General features: G+C 46.8%; 1 protein-coding gene across 13 annotated transcripts in view; it reads right to left on the minus strand.

Annotated features, from left to right (window-relative positions):
• Positions 1–23,958, minus strand: part of elavl2 (ELAV like neuron-specific RNA binding protein 2) — a 26,919-nt gene continuing 2,961 nt past the window's right edge. For 3 of the 13 annotated variants that reach the window (XM_077010606.1, XM_077010605.1, XM_077010608.1), the window contains exons 2-9: positions 20,903–20,965; positions 18,242–18,332; positions 16,568–16,811; positions 8,850–8,953; positions 6,607–6,760; positions 4,653–4,878; positions 4,313–4,351; positions 1–2,909 (exon numbers count right to left, since the gene is read on the minus strand). In XM_077010606.1, coding sequence (XP_076866721.1) covers positions 2,579–2,909; positions 4,313–4,351; positions 4,653–4,878; positions 6,607–6,760; positions 8,850–8,953; positions 16,568–16,811; positions 18,242–18,313 — 1,170 coding nt within the window. In that variant the 5' untranslated portion in view covers positions 18,314–18,332; positions 20,903–20,965 and the 3' untranslated portion in view covers positions 1–2,578. Of the gene's footprint in view, positions 2,910–4,312; positions 4,352–4,652; positions 4,879–6,606; positions 6,761–8,849; positions 8,954–16,567; positions 16,812–18,241; positions 18,333–20,856; positions 20,966–23,451; positions 23,537–23,958 lie in introns of those variants that run through there. The other 10 variants (XM_077010615.1, XM_077010614.1, XM_077010611.1 and 7 more) reach the window with 8 other exon arrangements.

Below are 23,958 nucleotides of genomic sequence, written 5' to 3' on the forward strand. Positions count from 1 at the left end.
TCACAGCTCCCTTCAACTTCTTTATTGATGTACCGAACATGAAAAAAATACAAAGTATTCGAAACACAAAGAAAAGAACATGTACATCTTCTGGTAATACTTCAGTTTACTTTTTGTTTTTAAATACTCAACAAAAAGATATATTCTATACCAAAAAAAAAAAAAAAAAAAAGAAAAAAGGAAATGATAACGGCTGTGAATAAAGGTCATACTATACAACTTTAATCAACACTGGTAGAACTGAGACTACAGGGGGGACAGAGGGACATTTGTCATGGTGCCAATGCGTCAGGAGTGTACACTGAAAGCCTCGCAGCTTCCGCCTTGGCCAAGCTACCATCCAATAGGACGGCAAATTTTAGCAGCTAATTTACAAGGCTTTCTGCACGCCACCACACATTAAAGCGGAGGGCTAACGTTTTGCGGCCAAGGGCGCACGTGGCATGAAAATTGCACCTCTGTCCCCAAGCAGCAGAAAGTCACAGTTCAATACTGAAATGCTCAACAACAAAATGTCCAAATTATAATAATAATAAAAATCCAAAAACAAAAAATAAGAAACCCCACAAAAGAAAAAAAGAAAAAAAAGTACAAGCAATTGCAGAGATAAATATAATGCATAGCACACTGCTGTACATGTAAGAGTCCGAGCTTTTCTCCGATTAATACCAAGCTGAAGCAGACAGCGCAGGCGCCTCTACACACAGACATCAGTAGACAGGCCCCTCCCCCTTCCCCTGGTGGAGCGGAAGGGACTCTGTGGCCGCCTCCACTGGGCCTTCTGGCTGAGACTTTTTTTTTTGTTGCTACAGTTATGGAAAAGCCCGTCGGGCTCCTCTCACGTAAACTAAGCAATATACACTCTTTTTTAAAGCAGTTTTTCAATTTTTAAAACAGGTTATATGCATTACATATAATATGAATACGAAAACGAAATCAAGTAGGCTTGTTAAACTGTGGTTCATCAATCTTCACCACAAATATTTAACGTTTATGATTATATATATAAAATAAACTCAAATGCCTATAATTTGTAATTGCAGAAGCAAGACTATCTACAGACAAAACCACCAACAAATCTGATACAGTAATGTCCCAAGGACAATGGAAACAAAACATTTGATCAAATGTAAACTTTTCCATAGTGAACGAAAAGTGAGGCGCATATTCAAAAGAAAGAAAACAAATTACATACATTACACAAAAAAATAAAGGAACAAGCCCACATTATCCAAAATGGAGAAAGGAAATACCGTACACACTCGCAAGAAACAAAAAAAACACTTTGGAATAAAGTGGGGGGGAGGGGAGAAATTATACATATTTCTCAACACAAAGTACTTATTTACAGTAAGGTATTAACTCGAGATATTCTCCCTCCTCACTTCTTAAAGTAGGGTATTCTTTCCAGCTGCTGCTCTCTGAGCCTTCAGCTCAACATCTCCTTCAGTCAGAGGAGTTACAACCTTTGTCTGGTTCAATAAAAGACAAAAGTTTGCAATATACTTAAATACAGCTCAAACCACCTTGGAGCCATGTCTGAAGGGAATCCTCAAGGAAGAACAGATTTTCACCCCTCTCAACACCCCCGCATTTACCTAAGAAGATTCCCTTGATATTTTGCATGAATGTACGTGGAATAAAACCTTTCAGATTTCCCTGCTGTGCATCTACCCCTCCACCCCCCTCCCCCAAAATCTCATCTGAATTCAAGTTGCTAGCAGTGTCCAACAACTTGTCTGGTCCTCCACAGAATTTTATAAATTAAACCAGGATGACCATTGGTTCTAGATTCTAAAGGTAATACAAAGATCTCAAAAAGGTCTCTGTCATCACAAATCTTTCCAGAAATTTCTGTCACTGCAAACTTTCTGGTAAAGTCTCAAAAGCTCACAGGGCATCATATGAAGATAGTTTCTCAAAGTATCCAAGTCAAAATATTTGTTCCATGTCCAGTAAAAAGTTTGTCCAAATTGTCTTTTTATAAAAATAGATGCTTTTTAAACCCACTTCAAAGAGGTTCGCAGCTCTTTGGCAAGGTACCATTTTAAGATTTTTTTTTGTCTTTTTCTTAATTTTACAATAAGTAACACTAAGCAGTAAACTATAAACTAACATTACTTCAAAACAACCAAGATGTAGAAATATTTTTTTTTACCAATACTGTTATGCACATTAAACCAATGAACTCAGGATGTTAAAAGGGTAAGGGGTATTGGGAAGGGGAAAACAAACCAACAAACCAGGCATGGGGACCGCCCACACAAGCTGCTCTCGATTCACCTTTGGGTAAACCTTTTGTTCCCCCGCCCTCTTTTGAAGACCAGCAACGAGTGGTGTGGGAGACTAAACCAAACCTAAAGCAAAAACCCAAACCAAAAATTCACATTGGGATAACCAAACAGTTTTCCTTCATAACACTGATTTGCAAAAACATTATAATTTCTCCACTTGTATAGAAAGTTTGCCTTATGTATCAACAGCCCCATTCCCTCCCACCCCACCAGTTTGCCCATGCCCCTTCGTCTCTCAGAGTTTTCCGGCAACCCAACGTGATCGGGAGTCATTCCACAGACGATCAGGCTTTGTGCGTTTTGTTAGTCTTGAACGAGACCTGCAGGACACGGTCGCCGAGGCGGTAGCCGTTGAGGCTAGCGATGGCCATGGCGGCCTCATCGTAGTTGGTCATGGTGACAAAGCCGAAGCCTTTGCACTTGTTCGTGCTGAAGTCGCGGATCACCTTCACGTTCGTCACGGCCCCGAACGGCCCGAACATCTGCCACAGGATACTCTCGTCGGCGTCCGGGGCCAAGTTGTACACAAATATGCACCAGCCCGTGCCCGCATGCCCAGGGAGATTGATGCCCGCCAAGCTGGTGACCCCGTCAATGGCCATGGGAGAAAACCTACTGCAAAAAAAAAAAAAAGAAAAAAAAAAGAAAAAAACCCAAAAAAAAAAAAAAAAAGGTTACAGCACGGGTATGTGGAGCAAAGGTTACATCAACCTGAAGGGTTACGTGACTCAGATTTATCCTGTCCCCTAACCCTACCATTAGGAATGAATAACCAGATCTCAAACTCTTGCCATCCTCTCGCCAGGAAAGACCAGTCACGCCTCAATAAGGAGAGGAGCGGCTCACTTCATTCCACCATCTACGCAACAACCGAAAACCGAAGAGGATGAAACCTTGAACACTGGCGTAGAAACTTGAATAAATCCCACATTTGGAAGAGAGCTGGAGAGAGACCTTCAAACTACAGCCAATTCTGAAACGCTGAGAGAAGCGAGCACGAAGGCCTGCCACTACATAGCGTGCGTGTGAACAGCGGCGTGTGGAGAGTGTGTGTGGACCGAGCGGAATACAGCAGGGCATAAATTATTTCAGCAGGCTTCAGATTAGATCACACGCCTGGCTAAGCTCCTCTCAGCACCCGCATCCTGACAGGTGTGCGGTGAACGTCACCGATTTCTGGAGAGGTTCTCCAAGAGGCAGCCTCAGACACGGCAGGGCGAGGGGGGGCTGCCTGTTCAAGGAAACGGGGAGCTCCATCTTGCTCTAGTGAAACGCGACCGAGACTCCACTTGCGAAGGCAAAGGTATGGGTGAGCTGGGAACTGCTTTCCGTCCACACGTCTTCCGATCCCGAACTGGCTGACGGCGTCATATAGGCACGAGGTCTTTCAGAAAAGGATCTTGTGCCCGCTGAGGGTGCCTACTACACGCCCGACCACTCACAGGTAAAGACGCATGCCGACCTGGCCGTTTATACGACCACAGCAATGTCCTTCACGACAAACAGCCGAAATTTGCCACGTACTCGTGTGCCTCGTGCGGCATGGAAAATGCTAATTCAACTGCGTGACTGAAGTATAATCCACAGAAGGTGCAGACGCGGGGCTGGGAGTCGGGTCAAGGACGGATCATGAGATGCAGTTACTACGTTGGCGATGAAGTGCAGAAAACCACCGGCTTGATTGGGGCTTTCGCGTTCCAGTTGGCCGTTGCCGGGGAGACCACGCGAGGAGTCACGTGACCTTCAACAGCCGTTCTGCTGCCGGCGTGAATCAAAGAGTGAAGGACAGGGCCGACCGTGGTGCGAGACGGAGGCGCACCCTGGAGGGGACAACGCCGGCCCCACGATGTACTTCAGAGCTCAAGCAAACCAGCAAAACACGCAACAGACGCACACAACCAGCCTTTAGATGAGCACCGAATGTACAAATTGAATACGCAGTGCAAGTCTGCCATCAACACCACAAAGAGGTCAAAAAAGGTGCTCAAAACGCACTGGTACACAACAGCTCCATTTACCTTTTCACTCCATAAGCCATGTTGAGCAGATTGTCCAACCTAAAACAATGACAAACAACAAAAAGCAGTTAGCTCACCCCATCACATCAGGACGGCGATCGTCTGCCACCGACTGCCTGGCCACAGCGGAACAACTCTGGGCACGAGTTACTTGATTACTACTTAATAGATTGCTAGACACCAAGAGCCAATACACGCGTGAGAAGCAACAGAACAACCTCCTGTATGAACATTTGGATTGACCAACGTAAAGACATACAAAAACAGGAAAGGCACTTGTGTGCGTGTGTGTGTTTGTGTGCGAGTGATCACGGTGGAGGGTCCCACCGGTCTGCATTACCTGAACCTCTGTGCTTGTTGGGTGAGGGGTCCTGGGTACCTCCTGTTGGGCGACTGGTAGAGTTGCGACAGGAGGGCCTGGCTGGTCTTCTGGCTGGGGTTATTGGCAAACTTCACCGTGATTGGCTCAGTGGCACCGGGAGGCTTCTGTCCGTTCAGGCCCTTGATGGCCTCCTCCGCCTCCACCCGCCGGTCAAAGCGGATGAAGCCGACACCGCGAGACACGCCTGCATGGACAGAACCAAACCAAGGGCTCAGACAAGCACATGACACGCCGGAGCAGAGGGATCGCGGCAGGTCAGACAACACCAGGCCCGCAGATCTACACCTCACTCCTCAGGAGAGCAGATACCCAGGGCTCCCACAGCAGGTCACATCCCTGGACTTTTCTGCCCATTCACAGACTAAAAAGCTAAAATTTACATGACCTTTAAATCCACAAAAAAACCTGGCTGCCTTTGCCGAATAGGTGTGTAAAAGTCTTTTATAAGTATGGTGCGTATGTGAAAATACATTTTGATGAAAGGCAACTAAAATTTACAAGATACTACAAACAAAATCCAGATTTTCCAATACCAACACAAAAAAGGACCAAACTCCTATGTATTTCTGTCTGGAATAGACTTAAATTCTCGATTTCAGAAATTCCATGACCTGTGGGGAAACCCGAGTATCTGGCAGATTATAGTTCCAACCCTAATCCAACAAGCCTGCTGCAGTTAATCAGGGCTTTCAGCAGGATCTCAGCGGGAGAGCCAGGTGTGTTGGAACGGCGCACAGCGGAACAGCAGGATGCAGCCGTCCTGCGGGACAAAACGGAGCACAGAGCTGCATCCCGGCAGAGAGGGGAACATAAGGGAGGGAGCAGGCAGGAAGAGGGGGAGAACGAGGGGGGGGTGGGCCCAGAGACAGCACCTCGTCGTCTGCGAAGGAGAGTCGGGTACACCTCCTTGCTTACCCAGCAATGTACCGTAGGAAAGGAACAAACGCATGTGTGGAAACGGTAAAAATGGGTGCGTTTATGATTGTTTAAGAAACAGACGGATGTCTGCGTTATAGCCACAGCAAAAAAAAAAGGGGGAGGTGCCTCTCTGTCTGACCCTTCAGACGCTAGATGGTGGGTGGAGCCGTGAGACTAACAAGCTGCTCCAGACGGGGTGGATGGACCTAAAACCCGGGGAGGACTTTTTTCCTGGACCTGGACTACCCGCCTGTGCTGGCAGCAGAGGGCGTGTTCATTACGGTGCCAAGGGCACCGACTGCAACACTTTCATGTAGACGAGAGCAGACAAGAGACTGGAAGTGGAGAGAGAAGCAAAGGAGGAGAGAGCAAGGCAGGAGAGAGAGAGCACAAGAGAGAGACTGAGCGAGGCAGAGACTTGGCACGCTGGAAATGGAGATTAGAACCACTGTAAATTCATTTGAAATCTTTCTGTGAAACAGGCATTAACCCAGCACCCGGGGCTAAGGCGACGGAGGGGGAGGAAGAGAGCGAGGGAGAAGGTGGGTTTCATTCCCAAGTCGGTCGTTCTCTGCTCCAAAACCCATTTCACATTTCATCCATCTATGCATATGTATGACTGAGTACTGAGAAATGGCATATTTTTGGGGGTGGGGGAGGGACACGTGCCCGCAGCGCCTGTGCCGGCCTCCAGGAGGAAGGGCGGCGCTGTGATTTCTGGTGCATTTCAGGCGCTGGAGTGTAAAGTGACATTAGCCAAGGCACTGACCCAGTTTAGCAGGGGCTGGGAGGGCAGTGGGGTGCTGCTGATCCAGAGCGCAACTCCCCCGCCGTCTGCACGCGTCCTACTGACCACGCTCAGCTTTAAACAATGTAAACATGCAGGTGTGGTGCGTGTCCCCTAGCCGTCCTCAGCTGGAAGGCACCGGGTTATGAGCACCCACACACACACACACACACGCAGGGAAACGTGGAGAACCTCATGAGCACTCACCTGTGACCTGGTCGACGAGGATGCGCGAGGTGATGATGCGGCCGTACTGGGAGAAGAGCTGTTCCAGTTCCTTCTGGGTCATGGTTTTGGGCAGGCCGCTGACGTACAGGTTGGCATCCCTGATGGAGGCCGAACTGGGACGGGCGTACGACACCTGACAACAGACGACACCGCACACGTCACCGGCACGCCCATGAACCTTGTTGCCAACGCGCGCACAGCATGATGAAGGCGACAGAGGAGGGGAAGAGAGCATGCAAAGCTGAAAGCCCCATCCTTAAGTCCATTTTACTGCTAGGATTTAGGAAGCTATTTGGGGAGAGCAGAACTCCGTTTCTCAGAACCCTGGAGAACCAGTGGGTTGCGTCATCACAATTCCACGTATGATGCAACAATGGCGGCCAGACTGTTTCTAAGGAGGTGTCGCACATTCACTTCCTGGTTCTCATGTTCTGCCTCAACTGTAGACTAGGTGGAGAAACCTCAACTTTTGATGCACCAACTTAGTGAAACCCAACGTTTAAATTTAGCTACATGAAGCTCCAAGAGGACCCCACACACACACAAACACAAATAAATAAATAATAACTGATGAGTCTGTTCTCACTTGTGCCTCTAAGCTATCGATGCAATCACACCCAACAACTGTCTATTGAGAGACGACGTTGGAACAGATGGAGATATTTATACAACGCTGACGACTGCAACACCTCCAAACTGTGTTGCTGCTAAATCAACTCAAACTCCCACTCAAACTCAAATCCCACAACTCAAACAGCCCAAGAGCAAGCATATGCTAATCTGCTTTCAGCTATTTGACTAAAAGAATGTTGGATCTTTTGTTTAAAACATGAAACAAACTGTGCTCAATATTTAAACACATTCACAGCAACAGTTTATTTCAGTTCCCAAAATTAGGGATGAGCAATTTTAGGAAAAAACATAAATTGTGAAATTTGGACACATCGTAACTGGAATCTCAGACACGACTCCACTGGGCTGAGCTACAAGTGTGTATTTGTGGTTCATCTTCACCAAACTAAACCTTCTCATGCCTACAAAACATGATGAAAGGAGGCAACCAAAACTATGAACTAAGACTATGAACACTAAAGTATAACACATTGATACTACTTAGCAAACAACTTGACCATCTTAAACATGAAAACTGCAGTTCAATAAATGCAGTAACCCCAAAGACGGCTGGTAAATACATACAACAATTATACCTGGCCTGCAATTACAAGGGCATCCACGCAAATGCATACCGGAGACGTCCGGTGTAGAGGATCAAGTCAATGGCATCAGGCCCCACCCCCTGAGCACACGGCCAGTTCTCTTTGCTGATGATCAAACAGGAACACTGAACTCAAAGTGCAGAATGCTCTATATTTATTCCCCCACGTTGACGCATTTGCTGAAGGAAGCGGATCTCATCACACCACCGAGGCTCGGAACGGCCAAGCGCACAAGTCCCAGGCAAAAGTGCTGAGGGTAGTTAAACAGCTGAGGAACGCCAGCGTTAAGAGAGCCTCCACCTACTCCTCCCAAGCACTTCAGCAGGGTGACGGAGACCACGCCTCCTCAGCCTCAAGCTGCTTACTGTGCTGGCAAGCACTAAACGACGCCACTCGGCCGTCCCGCTATGCTACGTCCCGCTCAGCTGTCTTTGCCGAGGGACGGTCTCGAGCAAAAAGTGTTTCAAATTAAAGCACCAAAAGGGATCAGTGCAAGGAGCTGCAGAGGATGCTCCGCCCACACACCTCCCCCCGCCCCTCCACCGCATTCTTACACTTGCCTCAGCAGCTGCTGCACAATACATCGTCTGTTATTCATCACGATATTCGATGGCATCAGAGAAAACATGCAATATACAAATGAAACCTCTACAAAAACCAAACTCGTGTGGTGTGTTCTTGACCAAGGTCGGGTAATCAGGAGGAGTGGGCTTCAGCCGCACAGGCACGACTCAAAAGGACCAGGGCTCAGCCACTACAGGGCAACCTTTAGGGGAGATTAAAGCACTCAGACCAGCAGAAGTGTGGCAGCTCCATGGGAGACAGCAGCACAGGCCACCACAACAGACCCATGACGTACCCCACGCCCCCACGCGTGAGGCGCACTCCTGCCCGACCTTCAGGTGGCATTTCTGAACAGCAGACATGAATGTCTGCAGAGAGGCAGCAGCTCCGAGTGGTACTAAAAGGCAAAGGAAAGCGTGCTTGGGCACAGGCTCGTCTTACCTTGATGGTTTTGGTCTGCAGTCGGAGTCCGTTTAGAGTGTTAATGGCTTTCTCTGCGTCCTTAGGGTCCACGTAGTTCACAAATCCATAACCCAGACTCTGCCCTGGAAGACACGCAAATAACGTGAGCGCAACAGACGCACCATCCTGACGCAACGCAGGGAGCAAACGTAACTTCCAGAAACAGCCCTGTACCAGCAGACGTGGCCATGAAGTTTCAGAAGGGAAATGATTAAACAAATGATTCATACAAAATGTCACACCCAATTCATCACTTGTCATCCAGTCTCATTAACAAAAGTTCTCCGACAACAGTACTGAAGAGTGTACATCTTTAAGGCCGTGGTGATGAATTTGGGAGGGGTGTTGACGGACACCTTGACAATCTTGGCTAGGACTCATCACACCCCTGATCTGCGCGACGAAGATCAACAGGGTCTCTTGAATAATTTCAAACCAAGTCTCCTGGAGAAAATAAACACACAAATACGATCAGACACCCACTCCCTCCTGAAACACGCTAGCAATGCGATTTCCTCGGCTGCCCACGCAAGAGGAGACTCGGCCGCCAAGCTCGGCCGCGCGGGTTCACCTTGGCCGCCCCTGCCGAAGCGGACCCTCCGACGATCGGTGCGGGCCGCGAGAGGCTGCAGACGGACTCCACGCCAGCGCTCACGGCCGACGCCCGGGCCAAGAGAAAAGAGCAGCAGGAGGAAACCCTGAGCTGGGAGAAGGCGGTGGAGTTCCACAGAGGAGCTGGAAAACTCGCCGCCACCCGGATTCCAGTTCGCTGCCACAGCAGCTCACTCGGGGCTTCCTCAGGAAGAGAAGCAGCCTCTTAGACACTCGCGTCAGGCCAGGCACGTTGAGGACAGTCGATCAGGTTACGTTTGATCATGTCCACGTGCAAAGAGGCACGTTCATAAGGACTACTTTGCTTCTCTTAGTAAAACACTCCTGCAGAGGACAGACAGGACAATGCTTCAAAATATGCAGTCTGAAGTGCTGTCCAAACAACCGGCGTGCTCGGCCAGATGCAAAGGTAATGGGCCGTCTGGCTGTAGTTTTTTTAACCTCCGTGAAAACCCAATGAATCAAGCACACTCAGCCCTTTGTGATAGGAAGTAAATTCAGCTTTTTTTAATGCATGGTTTTTAATTAGAAATGTACACAAAAAGAGCTACATGACAAGCAGTTAAAGCCAAACTGGGACCAGTTAAAGGCAAACAGGTGCCACGTTAGTCACTTGTGGCCATGTTGCAGTTTATTAACAATGCTGCAACATACAAGCGATGCAAGCTCGTCTGAATCAATGAATCCGTTCATACTCCAGGAACTGGCTACTGACGAGGCCTCATCCTCGCAGGCCGAGGTAGACCTACACTCACACCAGGTACGCAGGGTCCTGCCCAGCTATATTAAGGTCAGAAGGATCACAAAACTCAAAACTGAACAGTTTGTTTACAGAGAATTGCGGGAGTGCCACTAAAAACGAGGGTTTGTCAGCTCAACTGGGATCAGTACAGTGAGGCGAGCAACGCTCAAACGCTACGGTGAGCTGGTCAACACATAGAAACTTCATGTTAATACAGGTATGAAAACAGAGCACTGATTTATTCAATACTTTTCCGTTTTTTTTTCTGCTGTGTGGGTGGGATCCCAACAGATTGACAGGCTCAGTGTCAAATATTACCACCAGTCAGTTAGGATTGCATGGATGCAGCTTGTCTGAACCTGAAGAGGTGAAAGGCCATTAAGGGGATCCATGTTTAAACAGAAGTTAATCAAATTCTGATTACACAAAAGAATGCAGTTTACATTAAAGCCATTAGCCAATGTTAGCTAACTAGCTTATATTCAACTGGTTACCCAAGTATAGGTAGGAGGCTTTGACAACACTCGGAACCAGAAGTGTAAATGACTACTGGCTATTAAGTAGGTCAGTGGACCATAACTCTGGGTAGGGGGAGAGAGAGAGAGAGGAGGGGAAAAAATAAAAATAAAACACACTTTAGCTCAGCAAAAACATGAAATTATCAAACAGCCAAAACACTATTCTCTCTCTCTTTTTACATTATTGAATGATGTGTTGAATAAAAACAAATGACTAAATTCAGATTTATCAACACAGCCGATTAAAGCTTAAAGCTTTCCCGACCCTTACTGGAGGCGACGTGGCTGGCCAATCTGGAGATGTACTGTACCTAATTTTCAAATTAATTTGCAGGAATGTGCCTGCCACAACTCTTGTACTTGGGGTCACTTCAAGGACAGAAAATTGAGCCATTTTGATTTGGTCTCGTTTTCTAGAAGAGTGTGTCACCTTTCTCCCACATGAACCATTTGTATGCACAAAACATCTCCGTTACTCAAGTAGAGCGACGCGGGGCGAGTCCGTGTTGGATGGCCAGTTGATTCCCCAGTTCATGAATATGCAATAGAAAAAGGCAGCTTGCGACTCACTCTAGTCAAATTAGTTTCATCTGTGATGTCAAAGATAATGACAAATGTGTCATTCTGAAGCAGTGGTTAGGGGGCACAAAGTTTCATTTAGAGGTTATTTAATGTTCTCCACTGTGCCCAATAAATGCTTGAAGACAATAACACACTAAATGTTGGCTTAGCAGGAAGTAAGGTGGAGAAATATGATGGCATGACGAGGATTCAAACGAACATAGATTAAAGGGCTGGCTCTGCCAAACTGTGACGGCAGAGGGAAAACCTAGAAAACACTGAACCGATCAGAAGCACAAGTTAAGCACAATATCCGTGTTACCTTCACTAGTGGCCATTCCCTTCAAAACATGTCTAGCTTTTATAAGCTATAAGCTATTTATCTACTTCAAACCACGAAGAGTTTTATTTTATTATTATTTTCTAAAACCAGTCAATAAACAAATGCATACATTGATTTGTTGCTGTGGTAACTAAATGGGTCAAACCCTTAGTGCCATTTTGTGCTTTTGACGTCCACATGATCTGGTCCTTAACCTCCGGCACGGTGATGCCGAGTCATCAGACAGCAGGGTCTTATCCACCGGGGCAGTGCCAGACACCGCGGCGGAAACGCCCCCCGCCAGAGAAGGCTCGAAAAGAAGGACTGTGCCAATCTTCCACCCCCCCATGGCTAAACCAGCCCACACACTTACACTCTGCTTCTCTTTTTTGGCTACAACCCAGTGCAAAGCTCCAATTAGTGTTCCGGAATGCGCGTTTTTTTTGGATCCATCCTTTAGAGGTTTACTGTAAAGTTCTGTAGAATCCATGTGGGATTAGACATAACTGGGCTTAGAGTTTAATGGCAAATTAAGTTCACAGCTCAACTAGGAAATGCTTTCACAATAAGCAGGCCAGAAGTCACCCCCCCCCCCCCCCCCCAATCCAGGGGAAGAATGGCAAACAGTCCATGGCATCACACCTCCCGTGCAGCAAACGCAACATTAAGTGTGCTGCTATGGACAATCTGAAGGGAGGTGAGATTTAAATAGTACTGCAGAGTATCCATTCTATATCTTGAGAAAAGGTCATCAGAGAAAGAGAGACAATTCTCCTGTGGGTCTTCAGCCTTTACATTCACATAGCTCGCACAATGCCTCCCACCCCTATAAAAAAGGTACCTTCCCAGAATTAAATAGAAAAAAAAAAAAAAAGACATTTAAGACAGTGGCCCAGAATAAAATCTCTGCGCTTGCAGGCCTTTAAACAGGCAGCCTTGAAACGGATCAACCGGCTGACTGCAGTAAACTCTGGCAACGTCACTCTGCACAGGGGCCGTTACACGTGGACAGCGTCTCGGCGGTTTCTCTGGGGAAGACGATGTGGCATGGAGTAAGCAATCTACACAAGCCGGTGCAAACTCAACTGCAGCCGACACACAGAAAACATGAAGTATATAAGCCACATTTTCCTTTTGCCTGTGGAGTATGTAGACTCGGATTAAAGAGAAGCTAAAAGTACAGCACCAGGCCTTACATCATAAAGAGGTTTTAATAATACAGTAGCCTGGGGCCAATAAACAATATCAAATATTGCTATAATTAGTGACGATATTAAGCAAGTTATCGTTCTGTTGCTTTCCGTCACATGCCATTATCACATCGTGTCTTATTTAACTATCCCCTTTGTACCAGCTGCATAATCTATGCTTCATTAAACATTTACACAACAGAAAAGCCAGCATTTAATTTTTGGCCTAACACAGGACCAACAAATTAGTTACAAAAAATTTCAAAATGCCACTTGAAAAAGATGATTTTAAAGGTTGCCCACAGGACCAATACAATTTCAGACCCCACCCCTCATCCTCGGGGGCACTCTGGGTGCACCTCCAAATCCCCTCCCTTCAGGGGAGGCTAATGTGGACTCTGTGAAATGTCAACATTGCTAGCCAGAAGCCAAGAATCGAGCAGAAAGAAATCTTAAGACAGGGGAAGTAATCTACAGCAGTTTCAACAGAAGAACTAGCGGACACGTATTTCAGTTTCAGTTTGAGAACAGAAACAGTCTTGAATAGTGCCAAATAGGCAATAAACCACATGAGAACGTTTAGCTTTGAGCAAATGAGAAATATTAAACTGATACAAGTGCCTGGCCACTTCGATATCTTTTGCAACCTCCAGTTCCAACACTAACCAGCAGCGTTAGCATCAGAAACATACCAAGGTTAGCCAAACTGTACCAGCACAATAAAATGAGCTTCGCTGAAGCAGTTACCGGCTCGGCTTTGTGGTCAGTTTCTTTTTGTGAAAATCCAAATTAAAATGAAGCAGGGTTCATTAGCTACCCGTCAAGCAGAAATGTGGCTAACTCAGCATCAGCTTTTGAACCCTATAAAAAGTCCCGATGTACGTCCGTTTTCTTGAGCTTGAAAATGCTTTTTTTTAAATTTTCGTTATATTAATTTGCCAACTTCTGTTTATTTGCCGTTGTCATGTCAGCTGTGGTTGCCAAAGGAAAGCTGGGCTGTGTTTCATTAACTGCAGTTGTTTATCCACTATTGGTTGCCCAAAGGTCCTTAATCCACTATCTGACCAAATGGGAGCGTGTGCGTGTACTACCAGCGACACCCAGTCAGACCCTCCCCTGGCTCTGATTGGTCACACTGACTCAGTGATGGATTCTTTACAGAGGGAGCGTGATTCCCCCGCCCCAAGATTGAGTACCGTCAGTTATTTTTACAGGGGCGACCTACTGCTGCTTCAAGTCTGCCAAGGAATGCTGGAATATATGCAAAGGATGCACTGGAGTTTCTCTGCAATGTGATCAATCGTCTGCTTTCCTGCACAAGGTGATCACATTCGTTTGGCAATCATTCTCATTGCCACACCAAACGGACACCTTTATGTATTAATGCTGCAACAAAAATATCTAATCCCAAGTACTCAAGCTGATGCCCACACAACAGGACCTGCTGTCGTTATTAATACAACGCAAAATGCTTGTCTGCATGAGCTGAAAAATTAAACAGATTACAGCTGTGCGTATGTGTCTTCCATCCTCCATCTTAATTCTCTCCCACAGAGAGGCAGGGGTTTGTTCACCCATCAACTCAGCCTAAACCTTTTCAGGTGTGGCTAGATCACACACACCCACACACACACACACACACTCCAGAGTAACTAACACTTCACATTATGCATTAAACAAAACATTGAATCACCAAAAAGTCCTTACAGACATTACCAGGTACTCTGAGAACATCTTCCCAGATTACAAGACCAGCACACATTACTAGCCTAAAATTTATAAGCATCCGAATGCAGACCAGTTTCTCTGGGAACTTAACGCTGGGATCAAAATCTGCTCCTGTAAACAAGCGTTAAGGAAATCACCACCACATTTCTAAAGCTCCAAGATTAAAGGCTGACCATTGCCAGCAGCAAGTAATACTACAACTCCCATGACCCCTTGCTACTCTCTGTGCACAGACGCATTCAAAACAAGTTCAACTGCTTGTGCAAATGACTATTACAACAGTGCCCAACAAAGCCTGAAACCACAAACCCAGAACATCAGACTCCAGTTTCATGAGCTCTATATATTTAAAACCATGACCAATTTGATCAAAGCTGATTTTGACTGGAACAAAATCCAAAAACACGCACACAAAAAAACCAAACAAACAAAAGCCTCATATTGGGAATTAGCATGTCATTCTGCAGAGACTAATGGCATGAGTTCCCAATAAACGACAGCCCAAGGAAGAGAATATTTAAGCCTTTTGTAGTACCACTCAACCTTCACAAAAGCAAAAAGAAAGAAATAAGAGCATACGGCATGGAGTAGCCCACGCCTCTGCCACCCGCCTTCCAGCCCAACCCCTAAGAAGTGACTCGCTGATTCACAGAAGGCTCTGCATGCGATTGGCCAAGAGAGCATCACCACAAAGCATCAACGCGAACCAACAGGGACCACGCCTTGCTCATCACAACATGCCGGCAACCATGGCCAGCAGCCTCGCTGGACTCCACCGGATGGGACTTTGATAGGCCGAAGAGAGGGAACGACGGCCTGGTAATGAAGAGACGGCCGGAGAGGGAGCTCCTGGCCACCTCCAGACGCACGGCCTTTCATGTCCAACAAAACTGCACATGTATATTCAATTCCACAAAGCAGCTTGAAACCAGAAACTTTTTAATAAACGATTCTGTGCCTACCAGAGCAGTTTATTTTTTATTTATATAACCATATGTACTCTCAGCAAAACAAGTTAACAGTGGCAATAGATGCATGCTACTTTATTGCACACAGAAGTGGTTAGCGGGCAAGGAGAGGCGTGCTAGCCCAGCCCCGGATGGATGGAGGTATCTAGGGATATTTACCAGACAGCTGCTGTTCTCCACAGTACTCACAGCTCCTCCACTCACAGCTCCTCCACTCCAGCAGCAGGCAAAAGGTTTTTAATTGGAAGGTTTTTTTCTTTGTATTGGGTGGAGCTTCAATAAAACATGGGACACTGGGGAGTTATGACCGTGGAGAAGAAACGCACACAGAGTGCGACGCCTACGCCACGCCACCGAACCGACCGGTTCCGTCAGCACAAACCTGGCAACACGGTACGGTCCTACCGTCTTTATATGGAGAAGCTGAAGCTAAGCACAGAGGAGAGATTACTCATAGCGCAACCGTGTTACATAACACCTCCAGCAGATGAAGGCAACAGCTGTGCAGGTAGACGTCGGCCTCGTCGGACCCCGCTGCCCCCCACGCCAACTCCACGTCCACCTCGAGCAGGCAGAGGCGGAATCCACTTCAAGCAAGGCGGGCCGGCAGGACCTAGACGCCGGCTGATTAAAGGCTCGCCAAAGCGCTCCTCTCTCCTGGCGTTCCCATTAGCGGGGGGACGAGGCTCCACATTTGTGGCCGGTGCAGTATGCATCTGTGAAAGTTCTTTTGAGTGGGCTTAAAGACTTTCCACATCTAGTCTTCATTAGGCACCAACGAGCATATAAGTGAACCAGGGGAGGGGAACAACTGAACGCACGGCAGTTGTGGGATTAAGCTCATGATATTCCACTAAAGCAAAGTGAAATTAAATTAAGCTCTTTGATATATGTAGCTCGAAGATCCGACATTACAGACTGTCTTCGGGTCAGAGGCCTGGGACCGAGCCTCAGGGCCTTGCCTGACAGACTGGCCATCAGTAAACCACCACCCCAAAAAATGACCCTAAATATGAGCCAGGGGGGAGGTCAGAGCGCACAAAACATCTCGCTCACCTGTGATTTTGTCCCGTACTAATTTGCAGGACTCGATCTCGCCGATGCTCCCAAACAGGCTCTTGAGCTCCTCCTGGGTCATGTTCTGGGGAAGGTAGTTCACTATGAGGTTCGTCTTGCTGTCCTCCATACCAGGAGACTCCACAGGCGAGGAGCAGTTGTTGGAGATGGGGGCGGGGCCGTTGCTCGTGTTGTTACAGGTCGGCCCATTGGACAGCTGTGTTTCCATGGCAGCAATTACCTGCTAAAGAATCGGAAAGGAAGGGGTAGGAGGGGGAAGGGTTAAGTCAGAACACCTACACATTGTCTTCCCTTTATGTCATTAGTATTTGCCATCATGAACAATGTTGCCTGTGAGTGTTGCATGTAAACACATGACTAGTCATTTAGATTGAGGACTCAAACCTATTAAGTCAGATACCGGAATTCATTCATTTCTTCCCCCCTGCGAACACCTGTAAGGTGTGTGATATTTTACAAAAAGGTTAAGCTGCACTTTGTGGAAGACTGCAGTAATTTCAGAACGACATCTTAAAGATTCAAGAGATCAGTGAGGGTGAATAAGCAGCCCAGCCCTTATAACCCGAGGGCCATGCACACTTCAACGGCCCCAGCACCAGGACCATCTCCCGATACCACACGCTGCTGGCCAACAGTTGCAGTATCATATCTCTAATCTGCCATTTAACCACAGGGCTTAGTGATGCACTCTTAAATCTGGCCAAATCCAAGGGATTTAAAATCTAAATGTAATAATTCCATCGACTAAAATACTGTTGGACATGGGGTGAGGTTCCAAATGCACAGCTTCAAACTCACCGTGACTCTGCTGTGCTAAATATAAACATTAAGAAATGGAGGTGGCGGAAAAAGCAGATTAGTCCCAAACCAAAGGACACCAGTGCACGTTTGGGGGGGGGGGGATCCTCTCCACCCAAAAGGTAAACAACGCACTGCGCCGTATACACAACTCCACCATTTCATGAAATCTCCACATCCGTGACGGGGATAGACACATCCTACACCTTCAGTATGAAATGTGCTGGACTGGAGGAAGAAAATACATTTAGAAATACATTTATCAAAGAATTAACAGTATGAGAATGCTTCGGGATAAAGAGTTCTGCAGGAGACCTTTATTGCAGCTGAACATATCTTTAAAATCACATTAGCATCACAGATAGGAACTACCCAATTAAATCAACCCGGGGGATGGGGGACCCCCAAACATGCCTTCAAATCTAATTCACCATTACCTCATTAACCAGTACATGCACAATAACCCACACACAGACACCAGTGAAATAATGCTGCTTTAAGCTGACTTGAGCGGTCAGACATTTAAGCAGCGAGGTCTCTGTAGACCACTGTGATGTAAGCAGCAAACGGCTCAAATCGAATACTAAAAACCTTCAAACATGCAAACACAACAACTCTGTACTCTATGTACCAGAGACACTAAGGACACTGATCTGAGAGAGAATGACAAATTACAGTCACTCAGTCCAGCTTAGAAAGAACTAATTTAGCTTTTACAAATATTACTCAACCTTGAGCCCTCCCGCCCTCCCCGGAAAATCTAGCCCCACAGGCAATTACCATGTTGGCCATGACATAAGAGAACACAGGTAAGCATGTGAGTAAACAAATAAATAAATAAGAAGTCCCACAGACCCCGGTCCAAGGCTCTGCCGCCCACGAGCCACTTCTAAGCAGAGATGCCACATCACAGAGCCTGACTGCCATGTTAGTTTGAAGATGCCGTCTGCAATGTGGACACAGAAAGAGCACACTGTGTTAGATATCACACACACACACACACACACACACACACACACACACACACACACACACACACACACACACACACACGTCAGTCAGATATACATCATATCATTAAAGTGAGGACAGGGGATGCATTCGCAGAACCATTACATGCAGGTGGGAAAACGCAGATGCACAAGCACCTCTTGGGACTCGAGGCCAATGCAGTGACGCAAAAGAGAGCTGTGAAATCCAGAGACCAATCAGGAATAGTAGAAGCTAAACCAACTGGACAAAACTTACTCAGAGACGCATCAGGAATAGTAGAAGCTAAACCAACTGGACAAAACTTACTCAGAGACCAATCAGGAATAGTAGAAGCTAAACCAACTGGACAAAACTTACTCAGAGACCAATCAGGAATAGTAGAAGCTAAACCAACTGGACAAAACTTACTCAGAGACCAATCAGGAATAGTAGAAGCTAAACCAACTGGACAAAACTTACTCAGAGACGCATCAGGAATAGTAGAAGCTAAACCAACTGGACAAAACTTACTCAGAGACGAATCAGGAATAGTAGAAGCTAAACCAACTGGACAAAACTTACTCAGAGACGAATCAGGAATAGTAGAAGCTAAACCAACTGGACAAAACTTACTCAGAGACGAATCAGGAATAGTAGAAGCTAAACCAACTGGACAAAACTTACTCAGAGACGCATCAACCATTGTAAGCACACAAAGTTCACTGGCTAGTGGAAACGGGACAGTAGACTTTAGAAGTTGCTCAAAGTTGAAAATGCAGGATGTGTGCTACAGATCACTCAAGTACATTTATCTTGTGCAATATAATTCTAAACCTTAAAATGCTACCACACTCCCTAAGATAAAAGTGCTTGATTGGATGCCACCAAAATCATAGAGCAGCACCCACACACCCCCCACCTGTATGCCTGTGGCGTTCAATACACCTCACATAGGAATGACAGCATAAAACCTGAACTCGCGCATACACACACGTAAACAGGCTTAGAGACGGAGCAATTCTCAGCAACGCTGTGGGAAACCTTTCACAATGAGAAACACATGCCAATTGAGCAAAAACAATCCAAAATTAGATTTGGGCATATTCGTTTTTGCTTTTTCATTAATCTCCAAACAGCCTTCCTGGTTTAACAATGTCTGACAGCTGATGTTAGGGGGCAAATCGATCCAATTTCACCATCTTTGACTCGACTCTACTGGGGCTGGATCCTTTGCCTATGAAATCGCTCAATATTGCTGAAGGGAAAAAGAAAGCTGACTGTGAGCCAAACGCAGAGCGAGGAGGGAAGAACTACACGCTCAACGTGGCCGCTCCACTCCTCAAACCAAACTTCATTTCACCTTTACACTCAACCGTGACATAGGCCACTTCTTACGTCCCCTGGCAAAACTAAAGGGGGCATGTCTCTCTCTCTCCCTCTGCTTCTCTCTTGCTCCTGCAACACACAGCAGAGCCTCCAACAGGCCTACTCGAAGGAAACACAAACAAGTCAGGGAACAATGTGGAGCCCCATAAGCACATTATGCACACAGCACATGCTTTTCCCAGACCAGAAAGCAATCTCTCAGACACAAAAGGCCTAGTCCGGGACATGGTGGACTCCAGCAGGCATAGCGATGCACATGAGCGAGGGTGCAGGGTACGCCCAAGAGCCCCATAACGGAGCCCTCACTCAAACGCGCGTGCGGAAGTGGAGACTCGGACAAGGGCTGGTACCAACAAGCAGACGGCGCCCTGAAGACAAGTGCACTGTAGTTACGTCACGCCTCCGCGCTACGGCATGCTGCTCTCGTTTAAAAATAAACACCAGGCGAACACACAGGCACGCCTAAACAAAAACAGGGCTCCCCCCACATAAGAGCACGTCAAAACGGTGACTGGCCCGTCCTACTTGTGAGGAGTGTTCACTCAGGAAGACTAGAGCGCAGAGAGTGTAGGTCTGCTCTCCTAGGAGGTGGGAGGGCATCGTTCAGAGCCAGACTGCACAGGAGGACAGGGAGGATCAACCACCTCTTCAGCCCAGCCACGCGGCCCGTTGTACATCGCCACCACACAGTCTACAACATTTTACAACCGAATCACCAATTCCATTTCCTAAACAAGCTCGTGTTTAACAGTCAAGTGGGAACTTTATTAAAAACACTCATCTAATTAGATTGCTACCACGGGCGACCACGTCAGCTGCCAAGTATAGAATTATTTCCAACATGCGCCTCTATGCAACACTCAACAAGCTCAAAACTACCGCTAACACTGGTCTTCCAACGCTTGCTCCTACACACAGACAGGGACACAGCAGGCGCATCACGCATCAAAACGCCACCAACATCTGCCTTCAGGATCAGCACACCAACCTAATGTGTCGTACTCTGTACATTCTGGGCAAACCGTCAGTCGGCAGACTTTTAAGACCATGAGCAGGGCAGACAGCAGACAACACTGTCCAGACAAGACCAGGGAGACCCAAACAACATTTACTTATGTCTTTGTAAGTGATGCAAGTCAGCAGCAGACCCGTACGTACATCCAGCCGTTAAACGGGAACGTCTCGGACCTCTAAGGCGATACAAGGCCTGGATCCAGGGAACTGCAATGGGGGAAAAAATAAATACATTCACACAAGACAAAATTAACACAAGAGCAAAGAACACTACCAAAACACTTGACCTGAACACTGAAACCAAGCAAACACCCCTTTAAATATCTAGTACAGTTTGATCAAGTGACCGCTACAAGCCGTAAATAAGCACCGATTGTCATTTAACATCAGCAGTACAATCTGGCGGCGCTTAAAAACGTTCCTGCTCTTGAATCGTAACCGACCAACCGCTTCAAGCTGCAGGAAGCCACAGCAAGCTGGGGGTTAAAACCTGCGTGATTCAAATCACAAGCTTGAAAACAGTCACACTTCTTGCCATCACCACGGGTGTTGAAACAAGCTGCGAGGCAAAAAATAATCCAAGAAGGAGTCGCCAAATGATCCGACACCCACGCGCTCACAGCTCGGGTTATGGGCTCCTGCGCTCCGCCGTTCACCGCGCTGCGACGAGCCTGGCCCACTACTGCGCCCTGCAAAACGCACAGATAGTGAGTTTAGGGTGGCTGGGTGGAGTGGGTGGGGTTTGGGGCCCAACAATGGGCAGGAGTCAGGTAGGCCTCAGTTCCCAAACCTCACCAATGCCGTAATGACTCACTCCAGAAACTAAAAGGCACCATTCCCATTTAATCCATTAAATATTGGCTTTGACCCAACTTAACTGAACTCTTCCTAACCAAAGGCTTCCAAACTGATTATTTTTAGTGGTAGCAACTTCACCAGGACTGTAATTATAAAGAATCTTTGATGAAACTCCTAATTTACATGCACAGAGTGTAAATCAAATGCTAATTTCTACAGCAACCTAGGGCCAACTGTATAAGAATATTTCCCAGCTTAGACCTCCCGCTTACATTAATAGCTCTAAACTGAATCTACATCAGAAGTACTGCCAGAGACATAACCACCCATAACAAGGTCTGAGGGAACAGGTCACATGACCAGCAGACAACCAAAATTGTACCCATACACAAAGACTCCTGCAATGGAATTTCTACAATGCTTATTTGACATTTTGTTACAACTAAACCATTTTTTGTAAAAATGCATAAAATTGGTTGCAAATAAATACTTAAATGTAGCACTCGGACGATTTGAGTACAATCCTCAATGCTTGCGTTCGTAAGCTAACCTAGTTCTGATGGCCCTGGGCAACAATGCAGAGACGACAGCAGTTTCTCCAAGTTGCTCTCACCCCCCCTCTTAATCTCACTTACTCATAGCACTTTATTTAGCAAGCAAATGACTGGGACCAATAAAGCATCAGAACACCACTCCTGACGACGGTGCAGAAAGTGGGGGGTGTAATGGTTCTGCACTTAAAACCCCAACTATCTGCTCCACTCAGAAAAGCAACACAACTGCCTATAACCCGATAAGCACAGTTATTTTAAGGTGTCACCATTAAAGAGCGGTTTGAAAATTTCACTCCTGAGTAAAACTAACCTCTACGCAGATGCAACAGTGGGAGTGTGCAAGGGGGCTCACCCAGGGGACGAACCCTACAGAGTCTCTGCGTGTGGCCCACCACAGAGGAGCTGCAGTGTGCCCAACATTGGCATTCCTCTTAAATCCATAACCAATACGCACGCGCATCCACCATTGCCATCCTGCTCTGCCTCAACACATATGTACGGACATTCTGATGCCATTACAAAATATTACGCACACCTTCCAATAAAGGTTGGGGAGGGGAAGCAGCAGCACAGTAGCCACAGTACACTGATGCAGCCTTCACAAGTGCCTACATGCCTTCCAGCAGAACAGAAAAGCAGTTTGACGCAGTAATAAATCAAAGCCAGACAATACAAATAGTAAACATAGGGACATGAACTGAATGAAACTCAACATGCGCAAATATATCTAAGGTATATTATACATGTACATATATGAGGAAATGACACATCAAGTGTCCACAAGTTCTAAACAAATAATCAACACTACACTGATCTGAGCTTCCCGAGCTCCAGAAACCACTATGAAGTGGGCGTTATGAAACCAGGGTACTCCAGCGTCCACACGCCACCGTGCCTAAGTGTATTTGGCTGGAGTGGCAGTACATCATCAAGGCCAATGGGAGTTCTTGCTGGAGAGCATACACTAGATGCATTAGCTCCTAGAGCAGGGGTAATCAATTAAATCTTTCCGCGGTCCATTTTTGGCGAACGAAAGTTGTTGAGCGGGGGGGGGGGGGGGTGGCGAACGAAAGTTGTTGCGCGGGGGAGGGGGGGGGGGGTGGCGGCGAACGAAAGTTGTTGAGCGGGGGGCGAAACTAACACTCAAATGGGTGGTGAATGTAACACTCGTCTGAAAATAAATTCTCCGGTTTAAAATATAGTCTCCCGTTAAATTTTTTTTGGCATATGGGTCCGTATCCAGTTAATCAGGAATGTGATTGGGTCCGGACAGGACGGCGTTCGGGTCCGGATCCGGACCGCGGTCCGCCATTTGGTGATACCTGTCCTAGAGCCATTTACCCCTGCTGAGAAACGCTGATGTGACGAATGCTCAGGCATCACTAATCAATTTCAGCACAGGCAAGAGCACACATCAAGTACTCATGACCGTGAGGATGGGGTCGGGAAGGAGAGCCTGCTGAAAATGTTTCAAACTCAAGCTCAGTGGTCAATAACCAAGCCATTTCATATCCGCACAGAAGTGGTGAAAGTGCGCTAATTATTAAGACGCCATCTGATGTCCATTCCTGAGCTGTCTCCATTTGACCCTCATTAAAAGTAACAGGAAGTCTGTGATACCAGTAAACCAGTTAAAGCCCCACAGGTCACAACAACCAGGTTCAGCTGGTAACAACTGGCACTACTGTAAACAACGTAACGATGTCTGAGCAGTGCATTTGGCAGATTTAATCACTGTAATGCAACACGAAGCAAACAGTCTGCCGTTCTCTCTTCCTATGAAGACTAACAGGACATATTCATAACCATCGACAAGTGTGCTAGTTCTAGCGTTGGGGACATGACGGT

The sequence above is a fragment of the Brachyhypopomus gauderio genome, chromosome 1 (assembly GCF_052324685.1).
Source record: "Brachyhypopomus gauderio isolate BG-103 chromosome 1, BGAUD_0.2, whole genome shotgun sequence".
Classification (NCBI taxonomy): Eukaryota; Metazoa; Chordata; class Actinopteri; order Gymnotiformes; family Hypopomidae; genus Brachyhypopomus; species Brachyhypopomus gauderio.